The sequence below is a fragment of the Aquarana catesbeiana genome, linkage group LG03, assembly GCF_042186555.1.
Source record: "Aquarana catesbeiana isolate 2022-GZ linkage group LG03, ASM4218655v1, whole genome shotgun sequence".
NCBI classification, from domain to species: Eukaryota; Metazoa; Chordata; class Amphibia; order Anura; family Ranidae; genus Aquarana; species Aquarana catesbeiana.
Window position 1 is genome coordinate 721,562,766 of NC_133326.1, and position 21,062 is coordinate 721,583,827.

At 44.9% G+C, this 21,062-nt stretch overlaps 1 protein-coding gene across 1 annotated transcript in view; it reads right to left on the reverse strand.

Annotated features, from left to right (window-relative positions):
- Positions 1–2,562: 2,562 nt before the first annotated feature.
- The window catches only part of LOC141133726 (C-type lectin domain family 10 member A-like), a 72,369-nt gene continuing 53,869 nt past the window's right edge, over positions 2,563–21,062 (reverse strand). The window contains exons 6-7 of the mRNA XM_073623248.1: positions 16,784–16,890; positions 2,563–3,407 (exon numbers count right to left, since the gene is read on the reverse strand). Of these exons, the coding sequence (XP_073479349.1) occupies positions 3,257–3,407; positions 16,784–16,890 (258 nt within the window). The 3' untranslated portion in view covers positions 2,563–3,256. The remainder of the gene's footprint in view (positions 3,408–16,783; positions 16,891–21,062) is intronic.

Below are 21,062 nucleotides of genomic sequence, written 5' to 3' on the forward strand. Positions count from 1 at the left end.
TTCTTTACTTTATAAACAACGGCTTGGGGAGCCAGTCTGTATGATGAGGCCACAATGTAGCGCACTCAGAACAAGATTAGAGATTTTTGGGATAAAGTCTGGTGTCTCTTTCGCTGACTTTGGATAAAGTAACGGGTAGGGAAAAATGGGTGTGTTGGTGGTGCCTTCACATAGTAACGCTATAGAGTAGTGGTTCTCAACACCAGTCCTCAGGACCTACCAACAGGCCAGGTTTGCAAGATATCTGAAATACATCACAGGTGATATCATTTGCTGCTCAATGATTGCAGTATTCTAGTCTGCAACTCCCCAAGGTAATACTTAAAATCTGGCCTGTTGGTGGGTCCCGAGGTCTGGAGTTGAGAACCACTGCTATAGAGGTACTCTTGATGAAAGCAAGAATTGGCCTTGCTGTCAAAAATTTAAATGACATGCACCTGTCAGACAGGTGTGGAAAAATTGGTCCTTGGGTGTTAATTGTGACCATAAAACCTACACCAAAAAATGTCTTCCAGATGACATCAACACCCACAAAGCTAGGCAGCCTAGTCAGTCTATCAGCGATTCCAGATCCAGAAAGGGCTTAATCAGTGACATCGGCATCAGGGGTTTAATAAATGCTGCTAATCCAGGACTGATTCATTTTGATAAATGTCAGCCGAACCACAGAGTCTGTGGACAGACGCGCTCTCTTACCTGTCACAAAACCTCCAGCAGCACTGAATGCCTGTTTAGAAAGCATGCTGGATGCAGGGCAGCTCAGCAGCTCAATTGCATACTGGGCACGTTCTGGCCAGTGGTCTATTCTCATTACCCAGTAATCCAGTGGATCATGAACTGGAAAGCTCTCCATGTCTGTTTTCGCCCCTAGATAATCTTCCACCATATGATGCAGACCCTGCTGATGGGATGTGTAAGCTGACAGCTCTGGGTGTTGAGGACTAAAAAAAAATTGAAATGCATCACTGAGGTGGCCCCCTTCTCTACCGCTCCTCTCTTGACCAAGAGAAGCCTCAAAACTATGTTTTCCACAAGACTGTAACCTACCAGAGTCTAGAAAGGCACTACATAAACTCCTCTTTAAATCTGGTGCAGCTGTGCATGGTAGCCAATCAGCTTCTAACTTTAGCTTGTTCAATTAAGCTTTGACAATAAAACCTAGACACAGAGATACATCAGATTTTGCACATCAGTTTTAGTAAATCAATCCCAGTGAGCCTCGTACTAGGGCGAGCAGGCGTCTAGTTTGATCATCGTGCCATGCCGTAAAGACGGGTGACTCAGTGGTGAAAAACCATCTATAACTAAGTATTCTTGTTACATTTTCCAATATTACTACATTTGTTATCTTTATCTGTATGTAGATGGGGTGCAGCGTGGTGCCTTGTTAATAACACACGCTCTTAAGTGCGATGAAAAGAATTTGTATTGAAACAATGCAGAGACAGTTCACAATAAACCTGGTGGGAAGACAGCCCAACCACAAACTTTTCCCTGCCGCTAGTTCTGTCCCTAACCTGTCCCAACGCTATGCACTCTCAAATGCACGCCAAACCTGGGAGCCAGGGCCTAAAATAGGCTCTGCCTGACCCATGGTGGCTGCTGGAGTCACATGGGGCAGCAGCATCCAAACGTATAGCGTCCCCAGTGACACAGGAAACCATAGAGGAACCATGTCCCTCTTGACTTCCTCTCTAGCTGCAATGCCACTGCGGACGAGCACCACCTGCAGAGGAGAAAATAGACTGCTATATCTGCCTACATTTACTGCAGTTCACAATAGTAAACACTAAATAAATAGATTTCATTCACAAAAAATGGTTGTTTATAACAGTGATAAGCAATCATAGTGTTTAAAGAACAAAAATCCTGATCACCTCCCAGAGTAGTATAGTGTTACTATGGCAACACTGGGTTGTTCTGGTGACAGTATGCAAAAAATAAAAAGTAAAATCTTAAAAAAAAGAAAAAAAATGTAATGAAAAAGAAATAAAATATTTTTTTTTTACATACTTTCACCAGTCAGTGTCCCTGATCACCGCCACACCCCTTATAATATGTACTATTATACTGGTGACAGTATGTAAAAAAAAAAAAAAAAAAAGTGATTTTTTTTTTTTTTTATTTCTTAATTTTCCAAAAAATTGTTATAAGTTATAACTTAAAAAATCTTGCCATGCCTTTTTACTAAATACCTTGGACAATCTACTTTTCAAAAAGGGGTCATTTGGGGGGTATTTGTACTGTCCTGATGTTTTTGGGCCTCAAGAAATGAGATAGGCCGTCAGCACATCAGGATTGATCAATTTTCAGATATATATGCCATAGTTTGTGGACTCTATAACTTTCCTATAGACCTAATAATATACACTAATTTGGGTTATTTTCACCAAAGAAATGGAGCAGAATACATTTTGGCCTAAATTTATGAAGAACGATTATTTATTTGCAAAGTTTTATAACAGGAATGAAGAAAAACACATTATTTTCCAAAATTTTCCATCTTTTTTTACTTATTTGGCAAAAAGTAGAAAACCTAATGGGGACAAAATACCCCCCAAAAGAAAGCTTTATTTATGTGAAAAAAATGATAAAAAGTTCATATGGGTACAGTGTTGCATGACCGTGCAATTGTCATTCAAAATGTGACAGCGCTGAAAGCTGAAAATTGGCCTGAGCAGGAAGGGGGTGAAAGTGCCTGGTATCGAAGTGGTTAAAGGCCTTGTCCCCTCTGGCAACCCCCCCATGTTGATAACATGTGAAATGGTATGTCTCAAGAAGGAGGGTGACTCACTCGTTTGCATGCAGATCACCCTAGATAACACCCACATGTGATGCTGAGCCTCCATGTTTGAAAGAACTGAAATTCAACAAATGACTTGTGGTGGGTCAGGGACAGTCAGGCTTGGGGGGAGAGACCGAGGTGACACTGGGCCTCCTCCAGACAAGAAATTAGGCGGGGCTCTATCTGACTCTTTGTAGCTTCTAATGCAAATTGTGAGAAGCTCACAGCATGTGGTGAAATACAGGACCCTATACAACTGTGCAAGACTAAAGAAAAGGTTGGAGTTCAACTTGAAAACTGCAGATTGGACTCTCTGAGATCCTCCAATTCTAGAAGAACAACAAGTCCCAGCATATCCTGCAGCATTATTTTATACAGTAGTAGATTCTATATGGCTGTAGTATAATGGAGGAGCAGAAAAGGTACAGTAGATAGAGATATCAGGTGTCCTCTGGTGTCCTTCAGTCCATATCAAAAGGTCATCTTCTTCTCACAGATGTACTTTATTTTTGAAGAACATTGAAGATCATTCCAGTCATATCCATCGCTTAACGTAGCACAGTCTTCCCCTCCTCCGAGACCATGACCCTTCCAATCATCGGGCTGAGTGTTCCCCCAGAACCTGAAGGACAGAAGTAACAATAGGGGTTTAGACCAATACAGGAACTGAGCAGAACTGGGACCTCAGAAATGCTATAAAATGAGATTTAAAAAGGTGTGAGCCCAACAACTGTGATCGGCTGCAAGAGAACTGACCACACACACCAATTTAATGGTACAAATTACTAAGGTTAGATCAGTGATGGCCAACCCCATACATACATAGCCCCTAGCTATGTGATGTGTTCTTCCTCCCACCTCTTTCCCTGATTGAATATGTGAAGAGTTTTCTCCTCCAGGTCCTTCATGTGAAAAGTTCTTCCCCTTCATGCCCTTAACTATTGGTCTATGTGAGGAGTTCTTTCCCTCATCTCCTTCCTACATTGGCTATGTGAGGAGTAGGGATGAGCCAATGGTTTGCCTTAAACCTAGGCTGTTAGGGTGTTTGGAAGAATGGCCAAACGTTTGGTCCCCTGTGCGCTGGGAGCTGAGCATCATCTATAGAAGTGGTATTTCTACCACTTCTATAAATAACAGCTTCCTATTGTCAGTGGTTCCTAAAGAAGCAGCAAGTGCTGGTGCCCGCTGCATCCCTAGCAACCATATCTGGCACATTACTCACATGGGTGGGAATCTACAGTTACGTTAGCAAAGGGACAGGGATAACAGCAACGATCACTGGCCATATTTGGTCAATGATGTCACTACTTTCCCCTCCCCTTCCCTTATATAGCTGATGACAGCTCAGGGAGCTATCATTCAGCGAGCAGTACCATTGGGATTAGTCATGTACATCAGGTCAACCCAGTTTTTAATTCTGACAAGCCGACAGGCGTAGGGCATCCTGATTGATGATGGATTTACAAGGAGGGACTCTTTTTTGGGTATTTTTAGTTTTTATTTGAGTGTCTTTATTTATGGGTTACACAGTTAATATGCACCTCCTACTCATTAACATGAGGGGAGGCGGTTTGTGTAGGCGCCCATATTTTTAACAGGGGCTTCCAAATTCTGATGAGCTCCCCCCACAGACCCCAACAACCATTGGCAATGGTCCTAGGGAACAGACCCTTATCTTCATCAACATGAGGATAAGGTGCTTTGCCAGGGGGTCCTACCTGGCATGGCATCCCTCCAAGTTAAGGTCATGTGGCCTAGCATGGCTCAGGGGGGAGCAAAAAAACTGAACCGGGGGGGGGGGGGCGTTCTGCCCATCCCTAATTAAGATAAAAAGCCTTCTGCATGCTGTAGCCTCCGTCAGCCCCCCTAATACTTACCTGAGTCCCATCTCGAACCAGCGATGTTGCAGGAGTGTTTTGGCTGCCTGGGACTCTCCCTCCTCATTGGCTGAGACAGAAGTGTGATGCCATTGGCTCCTGCTGCTGTCAATCAAAGCCAGTCAGCCAATGAGGAGAGAGGGGGCGGGCTAAAGCGTGTCTGCCCCCTTGTGGGGGCACTCGAAAGGAGGGAGGGGCCAGGAGCGCCAACGGGGGACCCATGAAGAGGAGGATCCAAGCTGCTCTGTGCAAAACACAGGGCAAGTAAGTATGGCATGTTTGTTATTTTTAACGAAAAAAAAAAAAGAGATTTTAGTATCACTTTAAGGATATGAAAGCATTGCCAATAGGATCCACAGGTTTTAGGATACTCACCTTTCACTCACACAAAGAGGCAAGAGGGTGAAAATCAAGTACATAAATCAGGAGAAGAGACAACACCCCGCTGGAACCTTTTATTACAGAGTGGCCCCCCACTGGTATGTTCTGCTCAAAAGGGCTTGCTCATAAAGACTGACTCGTAGATTATTAATAAACATGTCCTACCACAGGAAAAATGGATGAAAAACAACACAGGGTTCGCACATGTGCAGAGTGCGGGACTCCGGAGTATGGATTTTGAGCTGAGAAAATGATTTTTACAGCTTTCTCGGAATTTTGGTATTCCTGAACGTTCGGGGATTTCAAAGTGCCTTGGGAGAGAAGAAATCTCCAACCCAGTGTCCGGGTTTTGTTGAAGACCAGAAGGGTGTGTGTGAAGGACTGAGAACATTTCAGGGCTCCAGCCAGGATGGAGGTGTGCTCCCAATTTGGAGACAGGGCTTCACCTTAGGAGACAGGTGTGAGCCAGTTTCACTGGGCGCATTAAAGAGGAGCCGTGTGCCTTAATGAGGAGCTGTGTTCATTGACAGGCTTGAAGATATGTGCATTGAAGAGACGTTGGTCTGAGGGACACATTACTAAGAGCAGAAGTACTGCTGAAGAAAGAGCCAGGTGGCTTGATATTTCTTTGCCTGTTTATTCTGTGTGCTGTGAAAGTTTATGGACTTTAGATTAATCTGTTTTCATAAAAGTGGGCTACCAGGCCCTTAAAACTGGCATGGACTTCACTAAAAAAACGCATCTACCACTGAGTCTAATCACTCCATGTCACAGTACTGTAGCACCCTCTACCATAGGTAGGTGCTAGCGGTGTAGTGTTGTAGGTTCTGTCAGTGCAGGTAAATTTAAGCAGGCCTAATGCTGTGAGCTAGGCCTGTTTGTTTTTGATCCGCGGGCAGGGAGTTATTAGTGTAGCAGTGGGTGTGACTGAGATGTTCTTCAGCTTTTGAGTGCCTCCCCGCTTTCAGTGAGAATGTTCTGGAAGAGGGGCAGGGCTGAGATTTGGAGTGGCATGGAGTACATGTGAGGAGCCCTGACCAATCCCCAACTGGGATTGGCAGGGGGCAGGCCTCCTACATATACCCAGGGTCAGCCTGCTGGGGGAGGAGTTGTTGTCTGGGAGAACTGAAGGATGGAGTGCTAGACTGCGTGTGGGGGGTTGCGACTCAAGTGGAGGAGCTCAGGAGCTGGGAGGTATGGGTAGGTATACTAAAGGAGACCCAGGAACGTACACGGCAGGTGCCGGCAGGGGCCAGCACAGAGGCGGGTGGAGACAAAGAGGTGCAGGCACTAGCAAAGAGTAGATGGGTGACAGTCAGGAAGGGTAGATGGGAAAGTGCCAGGGAGGCCGATCCAGGACTGGAGCATCCCAATAAGTACGCTCCATTGAGTAACATTGGTGAAACCAGTCAGGGACCAGCACTGCTGGAGATGAGGGACTCTCCTAGCTGCCAGGGGAAGAACTCCTCCAGTGAGAGTGGGGGGGCAGCAAAGGGAAAGGAAAGACAGATTCTGGTGGTAGGGGACTCAATTCTTAGAAGGGCAGAGAGGGAAATCTGTAACCAAGACCTGAAGCGCCGAACAGTATGTTGTCTACCGAGCACTAGGGTTCGGCACATCACGGATCTTGTGGACAGATTACTGGGAGGGGCTGGGGAAGACCCAGCTGTCATGGTGCACGTTGGCACCAATGACAAAGTCAGAGGCAGATGGAGTGTCCTAAAGAACGATTTTAGGGACTTAGGAGCTAAATTGAGGAAAAGGACCTCCAAGTTAGTATTCTCAGGAATACTACCGGTACATCGAGCCACACCAGAAAGGCAGAGGGAGATTAGGGAAGTAAACAAGTGGCTGAAGAGCAGGTGTAGTAAGGAGGGGTTTGGGTTCCTGGAGGACTGGGCTGACTTCTCAGTCGATAACCGGTACTATAGAAGGGACGGACTGCACCTAAATGAGGAGGGTGCAGATCTGCTGGGAATGAAGATGGCCAAAAAGTTAGAGGGGTTTTTAAACTAGGCGATGGGGGGAGGATCCAGAGGTAGAGATAGCGTGGAAGATATTCCAGAGGGTAGTATTGGGGGCATTAGTGGTAGGTTGACCAAAGCACAAAAACACAAGGTAAGTATAGTAGCAAGTCTTAGTCGCAATCTCGAAACTCCCAATACGAAGACAATATGCGACCGGTCTAAACTATGTGGCATGTTCACCAATGCCAGGCGGACAAGATGGGTGAACTAGAGATACTGTTGTACAAGGAGGATTTGGCTTTTGTGGGAATTTCAGAGACCTTGTTCAACAGCTCTCATGATTGGCTGGCAAACATTCAAGGGTATACCCTTTACCGCAAGGATAGAGAGGGTAAAAAAGGGGAGTGGTATGCCTATATATCAAGAATAATGTACAAGTGAATGTGAGAGATGACATCACTGAGGGAGCTAGGGAGGAGGTGAAATACTTATGGGTAGAGCTCCAAAGGGATGAAGCTAAGGGGAAAATAATCCTGGGAGTATGCTGCTATAGGCCCCCTAACCTGAGGGAGGAAGTGGAGACAGATCTCCTATCACAATTTAGATTAGCAGCAAGGATAGGAAGTGTTATCATAATAGCGGGTTTTTAATTATCCAGACATAGACTGGGCGGAGGGAACCGCGCATTCATTTAAGGCTCGACAGTTCCTTAATGTCTTGCAGGACAATTTTATGGGTCAGATGGTAGATGCACCAACTAGAAATAAAACATTACTGGATCTACTGATTACCAACAATACAGACCTGATCACGGATGTGGAAATACGGGGCAATTTAGGTAACAGCGATCACAGGTCAATTTAGTTTCAGTATAAATCACACAAATAGGAAACCTAAAGGGAATACAAAGACACTGAATTTCAAAAGAGCCAACTTCCCTAAACTACAAACCTTGCTAAAAGGCATAGATTGGGATGAAATATTAGGAACAAAGAATACGGAGGAGAGATGGGTTTGCTTTAAGAGTATATTAAATAAGGGCATTAGCCAATGTTTTCCATTGGGTAATAAATTTAAAAGAGCGAACAAAAGTCCTGTATGCCTTAACTCCAATGTAAAAATACATATAAAAGCAAAGGAGAAGGCCTTCAAAAAATACAAGGTTGAGGGATCATCATCAGCATTCAAACTTTATAAACAATGCAACAAGAAATGTAAGGGTGCAATTAGGATGGCTAAGATAGAACATGAAAGACATATAGCAGAGGAGAGCAAAAAAAATCCCAAGAAATTCTTTAAGTATGTAAACAGTAAAAAAGGGAGGACAGACCATATTGGCCCCATAAAGAATGAGGAAGAACATCTGGTTACAAAGGATGGGGAGATGGCGAAGGTATTGAATTTATTCTTCTCCTCAGTCTTCACGAGTGAATCGGGGGGGCTTCAGTAACCAAAACTGCAGTGTTTATCCTTATGACACAACACAGGAAGCATCTCCATGGTTAACAGAGGACAGAATTAAAATTAGACTTGAGAAACTTAACATTAATAAATCACCGGGACCAGATGCTTGCATCCGAGGGTACTTAGGGAACTCAGTCAAGTGATTGCCAGACCGTTGTTCCTAATTTTTACAGACAGTCTGACTGGAATGGTACCAGCTGATTGGAGAAAAGCCAATGTAGCACCAATATGTAAAAAGGGCCCAAAATACATCCCTGGGAATTACAGACCAGTTAGCCTAACATCAATAGTATGTAAACTCTTGGAGGGGATGATAAGGGACTATATACAAGATTTTAGTAATGAGAACTGTATCATTAGCAGTAATCAGCATAGATTCATGAAGAATCGTTCTTGCCAAACCAATCTACTAACCTTCTATGAGGAGGTGAGTTGCCATCTAGATAAAAGAAGGCCCATAGACATGGTGTATCTGGATTTTGCAAAAGCATTTGACACAGTTCCCCATAAATGTTTACTGTACAAAATAAGGTCCGTTGGCATGGACCATAGGGTGAGTACATGGATTGAAAACTGGCTACAAGGGCGAGTTCAGAGGGTGGTGAAGAATGGGGAGTACTCGGAATGGTCAGGGGTAGGTAGTGGGGTTTCCCAGGGTTCTGTGCTGGGACCAATCCTATTTAATTTGTTCATAAACAACCTGGAGGATGGGATAAACAGTTCAATCTCTGTATTTGCAGACGACACTAAGCTAAGCAGGGCAATAACTTCTCCACAGGATGTGGAAACCTTGCAAAAAGATCTGAACAAATTAATGGGGTGGGCAACTACATGGCAGATGAGGTTCAATGTAGAAAAACGTAAAATAATGCATTTGGGTGGCAAAAATATGAATGCAATCTATACACTGGGTGGAGAACCTCTGGGGGAATCTAGGATGGAAAAGGACCTGGGGGTCCTAGTAGATGATAGGCTCAGCAATGGCATGCAATGCCAAGCTGTTGCTAACAAAGCAAACAGAATATTAGCATGCATTAAAAAAGGGGATCAACTCCAGAGATCAAACGATAATTCTCCCACTTTACAAGACTCTGGTCTCACCTAGAGTATGCTGTCCAGTTCTGGGCACCAGTCCTCAGGAAGAATGTACTGGAAATGGAGCGAGTACAAAGAAGGGCAGCAAAGATAATAAAGGGTCTGGAGGATCTTAGTTATGAGGAAAGGTTGTGAGCACTGAACTTATTCTCTCTGGAAAAGAGACGCTTGAGAGGGGATATGATTTCAATATACAAATACCGTACTGGTGACCCCACAATAGGGATAAAACTTTTTCGCAGAAGAGAGTTTAACAAGACTCGTGGCCACTCATTAAAATTAGAAGAAAAGAGGTTTAACCTTAAACTACGTAGAGGGTTCTTAACTGGAAGAGCGGCAAGGATGTGGAATTCCCTTCCACAGGCGGTGGTCACAGCGGGGAGCATCAATAGGTTCAAGAAACTATTAGATAAGCACCTGAATGACCGCAACATACAGGGATATACAATGTATTACTGACACATAATCACACATAGGTTGGACTTGATTGAATTGTGTATTTTTTCAACCTCACCTACTATGTAACTATGTATCCTGGAACAGGAGCTGGAGAAGCAGTCGGTCTGCATGGTCCGGGTGAATCCTTCAGGAAGAACTCAGGGCAGGAGTCGGTGAGTGAAGCACAGTGGAGATCTGGAAGAGGCATGCCAGGGAAGCTGGGTGCAGAGCCAGAGGAGAGACTGTGTGGTTTTGTATCAAATCGTTGCAGCCGGAGGGCACAAGATTTGCAAGTCAGGTCTACTGGGATCAGTAGTCCTTCATGAAATGTCTTTTTCAACTAAATGTTCAGGGCCGTCAAGAAGGGGTACTGCAGGCCCCTGGTCTATTAAGAATCATCAAGTGAAACTAATCCTAGGACTTGTTCAGAGGGAGGCCTAGTCAGCTCAAGATGGCAGGACAGGATGTCTAATGCTGTGACAGGAAAGTTTTGAGCAGGAGGAGAAATGTCCTGGATGTAGAAGTCTGTAGGCAGAGTGCAGAGGAGGAGAATGGACTGGAGTAACGTTGTCAAGATTAGAGTCCACCATTTTGTTCTATATTATTGCAAATACCTATTTGTTCCATGGTCATCGCATACCCTTTCCCCCAACCAAATTCAATTCCCTAAATAAAACAACAAAACAAAGCAAAAGACTTTTCATTGTCTACAAGTGTGACGTATGGATGTCTGGCAGCAGGGTGAATATTCGTGGATGGGGCGTGGCCTGACGAGGCATGTGAGCAGACCTGCTGCACGGAGCTCCCGCTGAGAATCCTGCTTAATATCCTTTCCTCACCACCGAAATCGCCCGTTTTTGCCCCAAAGAGCTTCCTGATACCTCCTGGAGACACCCGGTACTGACAGGTGATCGTTTAGTGCTGATGATGACCCGGGGGAACCGAATGGAGACCGAGGCCTGGGAGTCCCAAGCTGACCAAGATGGCGCCGGCCGGTCTCAGCCTCCTAAAGCACAGCGCGGCCTGGAAAAGAAATCCGAACAGGGGGGTAAGTCCAGTAAACTCCCTAAAGGCAAGGAACAACCCAGGGACATGCTTTATTATACCCAAAAGCTGGCCGGACATTCTACTTCTCATATACCTGACTCCCCCCAGCCTAACAGGGAAGATACAAGCATGCTAGATGACACAGTGCCATTAGATCTGCAGCAGGATCTCATGTCTGACCCATCTGACTCCCCCTCAGAAGACAGTATACAGCCTTCTTTGAGTGATATCCTGCATGCTGTGCATAAATGTACTGCCTCAGTTGATGATTTGAAGGAGAAATTTGGGGGTCTGAAAGAAACAGTATCCCTTATGCGCCAAGATCTGCAAAAAATCAGGGAAAGAACCACAGCAGTGGAGGGCCGGGTGAGCGAAGTGGAGGACCAGTTGCCCCCCCTTAACAGAGATGTCAGGATGGCCACACAAAACGCCTTTCAAGCCCTTAATAAAACTGACGAAATCGAGAACCGTCTGCGACGCAACAATGTGCGCATAGTGGGACTCCCTGAAAAAGTGGAAGGACGTGACCCCACTACTTTCATTGAGGAATGGCTGCAGGAAGTCTTTGGCAAAGAAGCTTTCTCTCCCATCTACACAGTGGAAAGGGCCCATAGAGTGCCCCCACGCCCTCTCCCCCCTGGGAACCCCCCAAGATCAATGCTGGCCAGGCTCCTGAATTACAAGGACCGTGAGGTGATACTGAGACTGGCCAGGGAAAAAGGCAGCATTAAACACAATGGCACTAAAGTATCCTTTTACCCGGACTTCTCCGCCGAGGTACAACGCAGGAGGTCAAAATTTATGGAAGTGAAAAAGAGGCTACAAAGGCTGCAGCTATCCTACGCAATGATGTTCCCGGCTAAGTTGAGAGTAGCGGCAAACGGACAGAACCACTTTTTTGAAAATGCGCAAGATGCAACATCCTGGTTAGACCAGAATGAGCAAGCTATACGCCACCAGGGTCGAGAAGAAGGAGCCGGTTAAACCAGAGAAGACAGAAGAAATGCGAGAAAAAGCAGGGCGTCCATTTTCCTGTTCATGTTTTTCATTCAGAAGAGGAACTTTACCAATTGCTTACGCAGCGAGTGACTACCACTGGAAATATTGTTATATTTTTTTCAACCAGTTATTTCCACTTGCAGCACAGACCCTCACAGGGGAAGTCACTGTGCAGAAAAAGTAGAAGATGTTTGAAGCCATGGGATACATGGCTAATGCTGTATTGCCCTGTTGGCATTCACAATCAGGACAGACCACGTAGCCCGCAGTTTCGGGACGGTTCTGGAGGTATGCGCCACAGCGTGGCAGGACCCAGGGCCCTCAACACAGTCTGTTCCTACTCTTGTTTTGTTTTTTTTCACTGTTTTGCCGCGCAGTTGCGCGAGATTATCCACCCTTCAAGAACACCTAGCTTCCATTGGGACAATTTTTCAATGAAAAAATGTTTTTTGATGAATCACATTCTAATGCTCATGGGTAACCATATAACCAGATCAGCTCTGACTTCCAGAAGAATATCCTTTAAATGTATCTTTGAATATTTGCAATGGTATCCACGCCCATAGTATCATGGAATGTGCGCGGAGTGAATGACCCCTTAAAAAGGGTCATGATCTCCTCTGGTTTGCGCAAATTCCATCCGGCTATTATTGCCCTCCAGGAGACACATCTCCTGGGGGATAATGTGGGCTGCCTGCAGTATGCCTGGGTGGGCAAATCTTATCACTCCACTCACACCGCCTACTCTCGTGGGGTGAGCGTATTGATACACAAAGCTCTGGCATACCAGGAACTGGACTCACTGGTGGATGGTGCTGGTAGATATGTTTTCATTTACTGTAAAGTGTACACCTTAACACTGATTATAGCCTTTATATATATCCCACCCCCGTTCTCACGGGAGGTGCTACAGCTTTTGTTGATGTACCTGGCGGGCAAACCTGATGTCCCACTGTTAATCATGGGAGACCTTAACTGCTACCTTGACCCAAAATTGGATAGGCACCCCCCAGTCCATTCTCCTGGAGGTGGGAGGGGCACGGCGCTCAGCCGCCTAGTTACGGAACTGGGCTGGACAGATTTCTGGCGCATCCGTAACCCTAATACAAAGCAGTTTTCATGCTTCTCCAAAACTCACGGATCCCTATCCCGTATAGACCTTAGTATAGGCACTCCTAATTTGCTAGAATATATCTCTAAGATAGAATACTTCCCTCGGGGAGTGTCTGACCATTCACCTGTGGCTGTGTGGCTGAGTGCCCAACCCCCTACCTCACTACCTAAGGCGCCATGGAAACTCAATGCTTTCTGGCTGAAATTATTTAACTCCCCAGAACGAATTTCTAGTCAAATAGAATTATTTTTCAACTCTCATAAACACTTAATAGATACAATTCAAACCTGGGAAGCCTTTAAAGCCTACCTCAGGGGAATATTTATTGCTGAAATAGCAATGGTCAAGAGAAATTCCTCGGTACTATTGGAACAGGTTGGAGATCAGGTGCGCCAGTTGGAGCTTGCCTATGTTACTGACCCCACGGAGTCTGCGAGGGAGGCGTGGATTTCGGCCCAGGATTCACTGGACCGCTTGAGATCCTCCGCCGCAGAACGCAAAAGGTTCTTTAGCAAACAGGCATTCTATGAAGAAGGGGAAAAAACGGGACGCCTACTGGCAAAAATAGCCAGGTCCCAGCAGCTGTCTCCAGCGGTTGGAGCAATTCGCACGGCCAGTGGAAGGGTGGTTAATGGCCTGGATCGGGTTCTATCAGAGCTAGCATCCTTCTACAAGGATCTATATGTAGCGAGGGATGATTACACTGATGACGAGCTAGAGGCATATCTTGCAGGGATTGATCTGCCCTCTCTATCTGAGGAGGCTAGGCAATCACTGGAAGCACCCCTGACATTGGAAGAGCTACAACATGCGGCATGTTCCTTCCCTACGTGCAAGGCTCCTGGGGAGGACGGTATCCCCATGGAGGTTTTCACCCAGTATGGTGAGTGGATAATGCCACAGCTACTGGAAGTGTTTAATGACTCGCTTAAAAAAGGCAATTTGCCGACCTCCATGACTAGAGCCAATATAATTTTATTGTTGAAACCTGGTAAGGATCCGGTTGACCCGGGCTCGTACAGGCCTATTTCACTATTGCAAAGTGATGTTAAAATACTGGCTAAGGCCCTGGCGCTTAGGGTCAACCGGATCATTGAATCCATAATACATCCCGACCAGGCTGGATTTATGCCGCACAAGTCCACTGCCACCAACCTCAGACGCCTATTTTTAAATATGCAGCTGCAGCCAGATAATAAAGGAAGCAGGGCACTGCTCTCCTTGGACGCCAATAAGGCGTTTGACAGTGTAGGTTGGAGATACCTGTGGGCGGTACTATCAAAGCTGGGGTTTGGAAGTCGGTTTATAGCATGGGTCAAACTGTTATATGCTTCCCCAAAGGCGACTATTAGGATGTCAGGTAGGATGTCACATGCATTTGCTCTGGGCAGGGGCACAAGGCAGGGATGCCCCCTGTCCCCCCTGCTCTTTGCCATTGCTATCGAGCCGCTAGCGGCTGTGGTAAGAGCAAGTCAGCAGATTACGGGCTTTAAATATGGGGACCTCCACGAAAAGATTATGCTGTACGCTGACGACATGATGCTTTTCCTGGGGGATACCACAACGTCCTTAGCGGAGGTGACAAGAATCATCACTGGGTTCGGCTATTTTTCTGGCCTGACAATTAACTGGTCTAAGTCGGCTTTGATGTTGCTAGACGAGGGGGGTGAGGTGAATCTACCGGACTCCTGCTCGGTCCCGGTAACGTCATCATTTAAATACCTAGGCATACAAATTTCACCTAAAATAACAGAATACTGCCCCCTAAATATATACCCCTTGCTATCCAGATTTAGAGACAAAATCAACACATGGAACAGGCTCAAAATGTCACTAGCGGGCAAAGCAAACTTAATAAAAATGATTTTAATGCCGCAATTACTTTACTTTTTACACAACTCCCCAATAGTAATACACTTAAAGATTTTTAGGGTGGTTAACACTCTCTTCCGCAGATTGCTGTGGAATTCAGGCACACCAAGAATTAGGCTGGAACAGCTACAAAACCCTAAGGACAGCGGAGGGCTGGCAGTACCCAACCCTTGGTTGTACTACATAGCAGCTCAGTTGCAGCAGTTGGTGGGCTCCATGAACCGGGACCCTCCTGGCTCATCGGCGCAGTTAATGCTGATTGGGACAGGAGCGGAAACAATCCCGCTAGGCCTTGAGGCACAACTGTTTCACAAATCCAATAAACTAACGCCCACTCTTACTTTAATACAGAAAGTCTGGAACAAGGGAAGACAGCTGCAGGAGGTAACAGGCTTCACAGAATACAGCCCAATATGGGGGAATCTTTCATACGTAGAGCTAGCAAAGCTGCAACAGGGCCCCAGATGGCGCTCATTTGGTGTTATCCTTTTATCACACATATTTAGCAATGGCAGGCTGCTGACGTTCTCAGAGCTACAAAATAAATACAACCTCCCAAATAACATGTATTATTCATATATCCAACTCAAACATGCGGTGGACACACAAGGTAGTGCTACTCCCTGGACATTGTCCAACACCCCTATCTTTCATCTGATACAGTCCAGCACAGAAACTAAAGGTTTCATTTCATATTGCTATCAAATGCTACTGATGCAACTCTTGAAGGCACACCCGACCAGGGCACCATCCCTATGGGAGCAAGATGTAGGCCCAATTACGGGAGAGCAATGGGAAGAAATCTTACAGTCTATTAATATATGCTCTCTCAACGTGGCCCAGAAGGTATCCCAACTATATATAATACTTAGAGTGCATTACACCCCACTTAAACTATACAAGATGGGTAGGAGGACTGATCCTTTATGTGGCAGATGCGAGCGGCACCAGGGGGACCTCATCCACCTACTGTGGAGATGTCCGAAGCTCCATAGGTATTGGAGTGAGGTCATGGAAACACTCAACCGAGTGTTCCAGACCACCATTCCCCTTGACCCAATTCACTGCATCCTAGGAGTCCTAGAGGATACGGTCCCGGAAGAGGTGACTAGAATAGCAATCACTAGGGCACTGTTCCAGGCACGCAAGCTTATACTGCTTGGCTGGAAATCGACCTCTCCACCTTCAGTGAGATCATGGATTACTCATATGGGCAACACTTTGATTATGGAAAAGCACATTTACCAACACAGAGGCAGCCCCAATAGATTCGAGAGGATCTGGGCACCATGGTTAGACACCCCTGGATTGAGTCCTAGGGAGCTGGTAATGTCAAGACTATTGCAATGTCTCGGGGGGGGCCCATGAGGTTTTATTGATGGTTAGTGACCATAAAGTAATAGAGCATTGAAATATTTCAGGATGATTGGAATGTAATAGTAAATAATGGTATGTTGTTGCACAATGTATGTACAATGGAAGCTATGTATGGAAATTTGTTCAATAAACACCTTTTTGATTTAAAAAAAAGAATATTCGTGGATGTTAGTAACTAGTGGTAACACACCGCGACAGTACATTATTGTTTTCTGGGTGACAAAGTATTGTACAGCACTGGGTGGAGTGAATTAAAGTCTTAACAATGTGCTCAAGGATCCATTGGTGTGCCACCTTTTCAGATCATTTTGCCAGATCTTAGAGATATGAGAGAAGGATTCTGATATTTGAGGTTTCAGTGTCTTACTTTGGAGTTATGTCATAAGGCGTTCCATCCACCCATTTCCAGGTTCCATCCGCATCTGTTAGACCGATCCAAAAGGTTTGTTTATTTGCAAACCCACGCAGAAATTTCTTAAGAAAGACAAAATATAGAAGTTGTTAGAAGATGAATTAGTATGGCTGATTAAATGACCTGACCTAATCAGCACAATGGCTGATTAGGTCACATGACAGTTGGGCTACCAGTATATTTTAGGGTTTGGGTAGGAAACTGGGGAACCAGGAGGAAATCCACTAAAATGATGAGAACACGTCACACCCCAACACAAATGTAATCTTCCCCCAGAGACAAAGACATGGTACAACTTATCTCCAGGCTTGTGACACCCCTGAGGTCAGCCTTAGAAAATGGATAGCAAAGTCAAGGTTGAAAAATTGAGAAGAGAGGAAATTTATTCTACAATAGCAATGTTTTGGCTGTGTGTGGTGATCCAACATAACCTCATGACATTTACATCTGAGGATCATGCCTAGAAACCAATTCACTCTGAAAAAAGAAAAAATATTTCCACAAAAAATTATTTTAAAGTAAACTTGCCCTAATATAAACACAGGGGGTGCCACTGCTGACCTCCTACTAAATATACCAGATTGGTGGCTTCTACGTTAGCCTACTGGTATCCTTAGATGAATTCTTATCCCAGGTCAGTGAATCAAAACACCAAAGCCACAGAGTCAGCATGAGAGCCTGAAAACTCACACTTTTATAGGGAGATGTCAAAAATAGCCGACTCCGTGTTTCTCTTAGGACAGGTTTCCTTTATGCCGTGTACACACGGTTGGACTTTACGGCAGACTTTGCCCGGCAGGCTTTTCGACGTACTTTACAACTGACTTTCTGAATGAACGGACTTACCTACACACAATCCACCAAAGTCCGTTGAATTCGTACGTGATGACGTACGACCGGACTAAAACAAGGAAGTTCATAGCCAGTAGCCAATAGCTGCCCTAGCGTGGCTTTTTGTCCGTCGAACTAGCATACAGATGGCGGACTTTTCGACCGGACTCGATTTCAACGGATTAATTTAACCACTTGCCGACCGGGCCATAGCCGAAAGACGGCAACAGCGGGTCGGCTAGTTCTGGGTGGACGTCCATGGACGTCCTCCCAGAATACTGCTCTCGCGCGCCCCCTGGGGCGCGCACCCGAGAACTTCCATGACCGCCGGGTCCAGAGGACCCGGCGCATCACGGATCACGGTAAACGGCCGCTGATCGCGGCCGTTTACCATGTGATCGCTCCGTCAAATGACGGAGCGATCACATGTCAACAGACCGGCGTCATGTCATGACGCCGGTTCCTCCCTCCCCTCTGTGTACCGATCGGTACAGTGCGAGGGGAGAGGGGGAGGGATCGGATGGCAGCACCGCTGTGGGCTGCATGTGTAGTGCCCACAGCGGTGCTCAGTGACAATTGCAGTCACATCCATCCATCCCTCCATGCTCAGCCATCCCTGCATAATACCCTACAATACTCTGCATAATACCCCGCAATACTCTGCATAATACCCCGCAATACTCTGCATAATACCCTGCAATACTCTGCATAATACCCCGCAATACTCTGCATAATACCCCGCAATACTCTGCATAATACCCCGCAATACTCTGCATAATACCCCGCAATACTCTGCATAATACCCTACAATACTCTGCATAATACCCCGCAATACTCTGCATAATACCCTGCAATACTCTGCATAATACCCTACAATACTCTGCATAATACCCCGCAATACTCTGCAATATACCCGGCAATACTCTGCAATATACCCGGCACTACTCTGCAATATACCCGGCACTACTCTGCAATATACCCAGCAATATACCCTGCACTACTCTGCAATATACACAGCAATACTCTGCAATATACCCGGCACTACTCTGCAATATACCCAGCAATATACCCTGCAATATACCCTGCACTACTCCGCAATACTCTGCAATATACCCAGCAAGACTCTGCAATATACCCCGCAATACTCTGCAATATACCCCGCAATATACCCTGCACTACTCCGCAATACTCTGCAATACCCCGCAATACTCCGCAATTTTTAACCAGTTCCCGCCCACAGTCATATGACGTCCTTGACTTTGAGCGGGGATATCTGAATGATGGGTGCAGCTACAGGCACCATTCAGATATCAGCTTTTTTAGCCGGCGATTTCCTACACCATAAGAATGATCATAGCGGCTGTTCCACTGCTTGATCGTTCTTATGGGAGGCGAGAGGGGACGCCCCCCCCCTTCCCGCCACCCTCTGGTGCTTCTACCGACTCACCGCTATGATCGAAGCCAAGATCGTTTTTTTTTTTTCTTTATTTCAGGCTTCCCAGCCTAGAGGTGAGATGTGAGGTCTTATTGACCCCATATCTCACTGTAAAGAGGACCTGTCATGCCATATTCCTATTACAAGGATGTTTACATTCCTTGTATTAGAAATAAAAGTGATCAAAATTTTTTTTGGGGGGGAAAAAGTGTCAAACTAAAATAAATAAAGTAAAATAAACAAAAAAAAAAAAAAAATTTTTAAAGCGCCCATGTCCGTGTGCTCGCGAACACATACGTAAGTCCCGCCCACATATGAAAACGGTGTTCAAACCACACATGTGAGGTATCACTGCGAACGTTGGAGCGAGAGCAATAATTTTGGCCCTAGACCTCCTCTGTAACTCAAAACATGTAACCGGTAAAAAATTTTAAAGCGTCACCTATGGAGACTTTTAAGTAGTGACGTTTGGCACCATTCCACGAGAGTGTGCAATTTTGAAGGGTGACATGTTGGGTATCTATTTACTCGGCGTAACTTCATCTTTCACATTATGCAAAAACATTGGGCTAACTTTACTGTTTTTTTTTTTTTAAAGCACAAAACTGTTTTTTTTCCCAAAAAAACGCGTTCTAAAAATTGCTGTGCAAATACCGTGCGAGATAAAAAGTTGCAACAACCACCATTGTATTCTCTAGGGTCTTTGCTTAAAAAAATATATATATATATATAATGTTTTGGGGTTCTATGTAATTTTCTAGCAAATAAATTATTTTTACATGTAGGAGAGAAATATAAGAATTGGCCTGGGTGCTCCAGAACGCCTGGAGGTGCTCCGTGCATGTTGGGCCTCTGTATGTGGCCACGCTGTGTAAAAGTCTCACACATGTGGTATCGCCGTACTCGGGAGTAATAGCAGAATGTTTTTTGGGGTGTAATTTGTGGTATGCATATGCGGTGTGTGAGAAATAACCTTCTAATATGACAATTTTGTGAAAAAAAAAAAAGAAAAAAAAAAATCTTGATTTTGCAAAGAATTGTGGGAAAAGATGACAATTTCAAAAAAACTCATCATGCATCTTTCTAAATACCTTGGAATGTCTTCTTTCCAAAAAGGGGTCATTTGGGAGGTATTTGTACTTTTCTGGCATGTTAGGGTCTCAAGAAATTAGATAGGCCATCAGTACTTCAGGTGTGATCAATTTTCAGATATTGGCACCATAGCTTTTGGACTCTCTAACATTCACAAAGACCAAATAATATACACCAAGTTGTACTTATTTTTACCAAAGATATGTAGCAGTATAAATTTTGGCCAAAATTTACGAAGAAAAATTACTAATTTGCTAAATTTTATAACAGAAACAAAGAAAATTTCATTTTTTTACCAAATTTTCAGTCTTTTTTCTTTTATAGCGCAAAAAATAAAAAACCCAACAGTGATTAAATACCACCAAAAGAAGGCTCTATTTGTGTGAAAAAAAGGACAAAAATTTCATAGGGGTAAAGTGTTGTATGACTGAGTAATTGTCATTCAAAATGTGAGAGCACCGAAAGCTGAAAATTGGTCTGGTTAGGAAGGGGGTTTAAGTGCCCAGTGGTCAAGTGGTTAAAACATGTTTCAAATCTAAGTCCGTCCAACTTTTGAGAAAACAAAGTCCGCTGGAGCCCACACACGATCGAATTGTCCGACTAAATCCAGTCCGCCGGGCAAAGTCTGCCGTAAAGTCCGCTCGTGTGTACGCGGCATTAGTGTTGTAAATGTATGTGTGCCACCATCCCAAAAATGTATAGAAGAACAGGGGAAGGAGGAAAAATTTTGTATTGGTATTTCGAGTCAGGCTTCTTTTTTGTGGCTTATTACTCTTTGGGATGACAACCTAGTTCTATGTTCCTTTTGAGACGAGGTAAGTTTGGTTGTTAGATAGAAGAGCACCCTTCTTTTTTGGCCCTTTGATGCGTGTATTG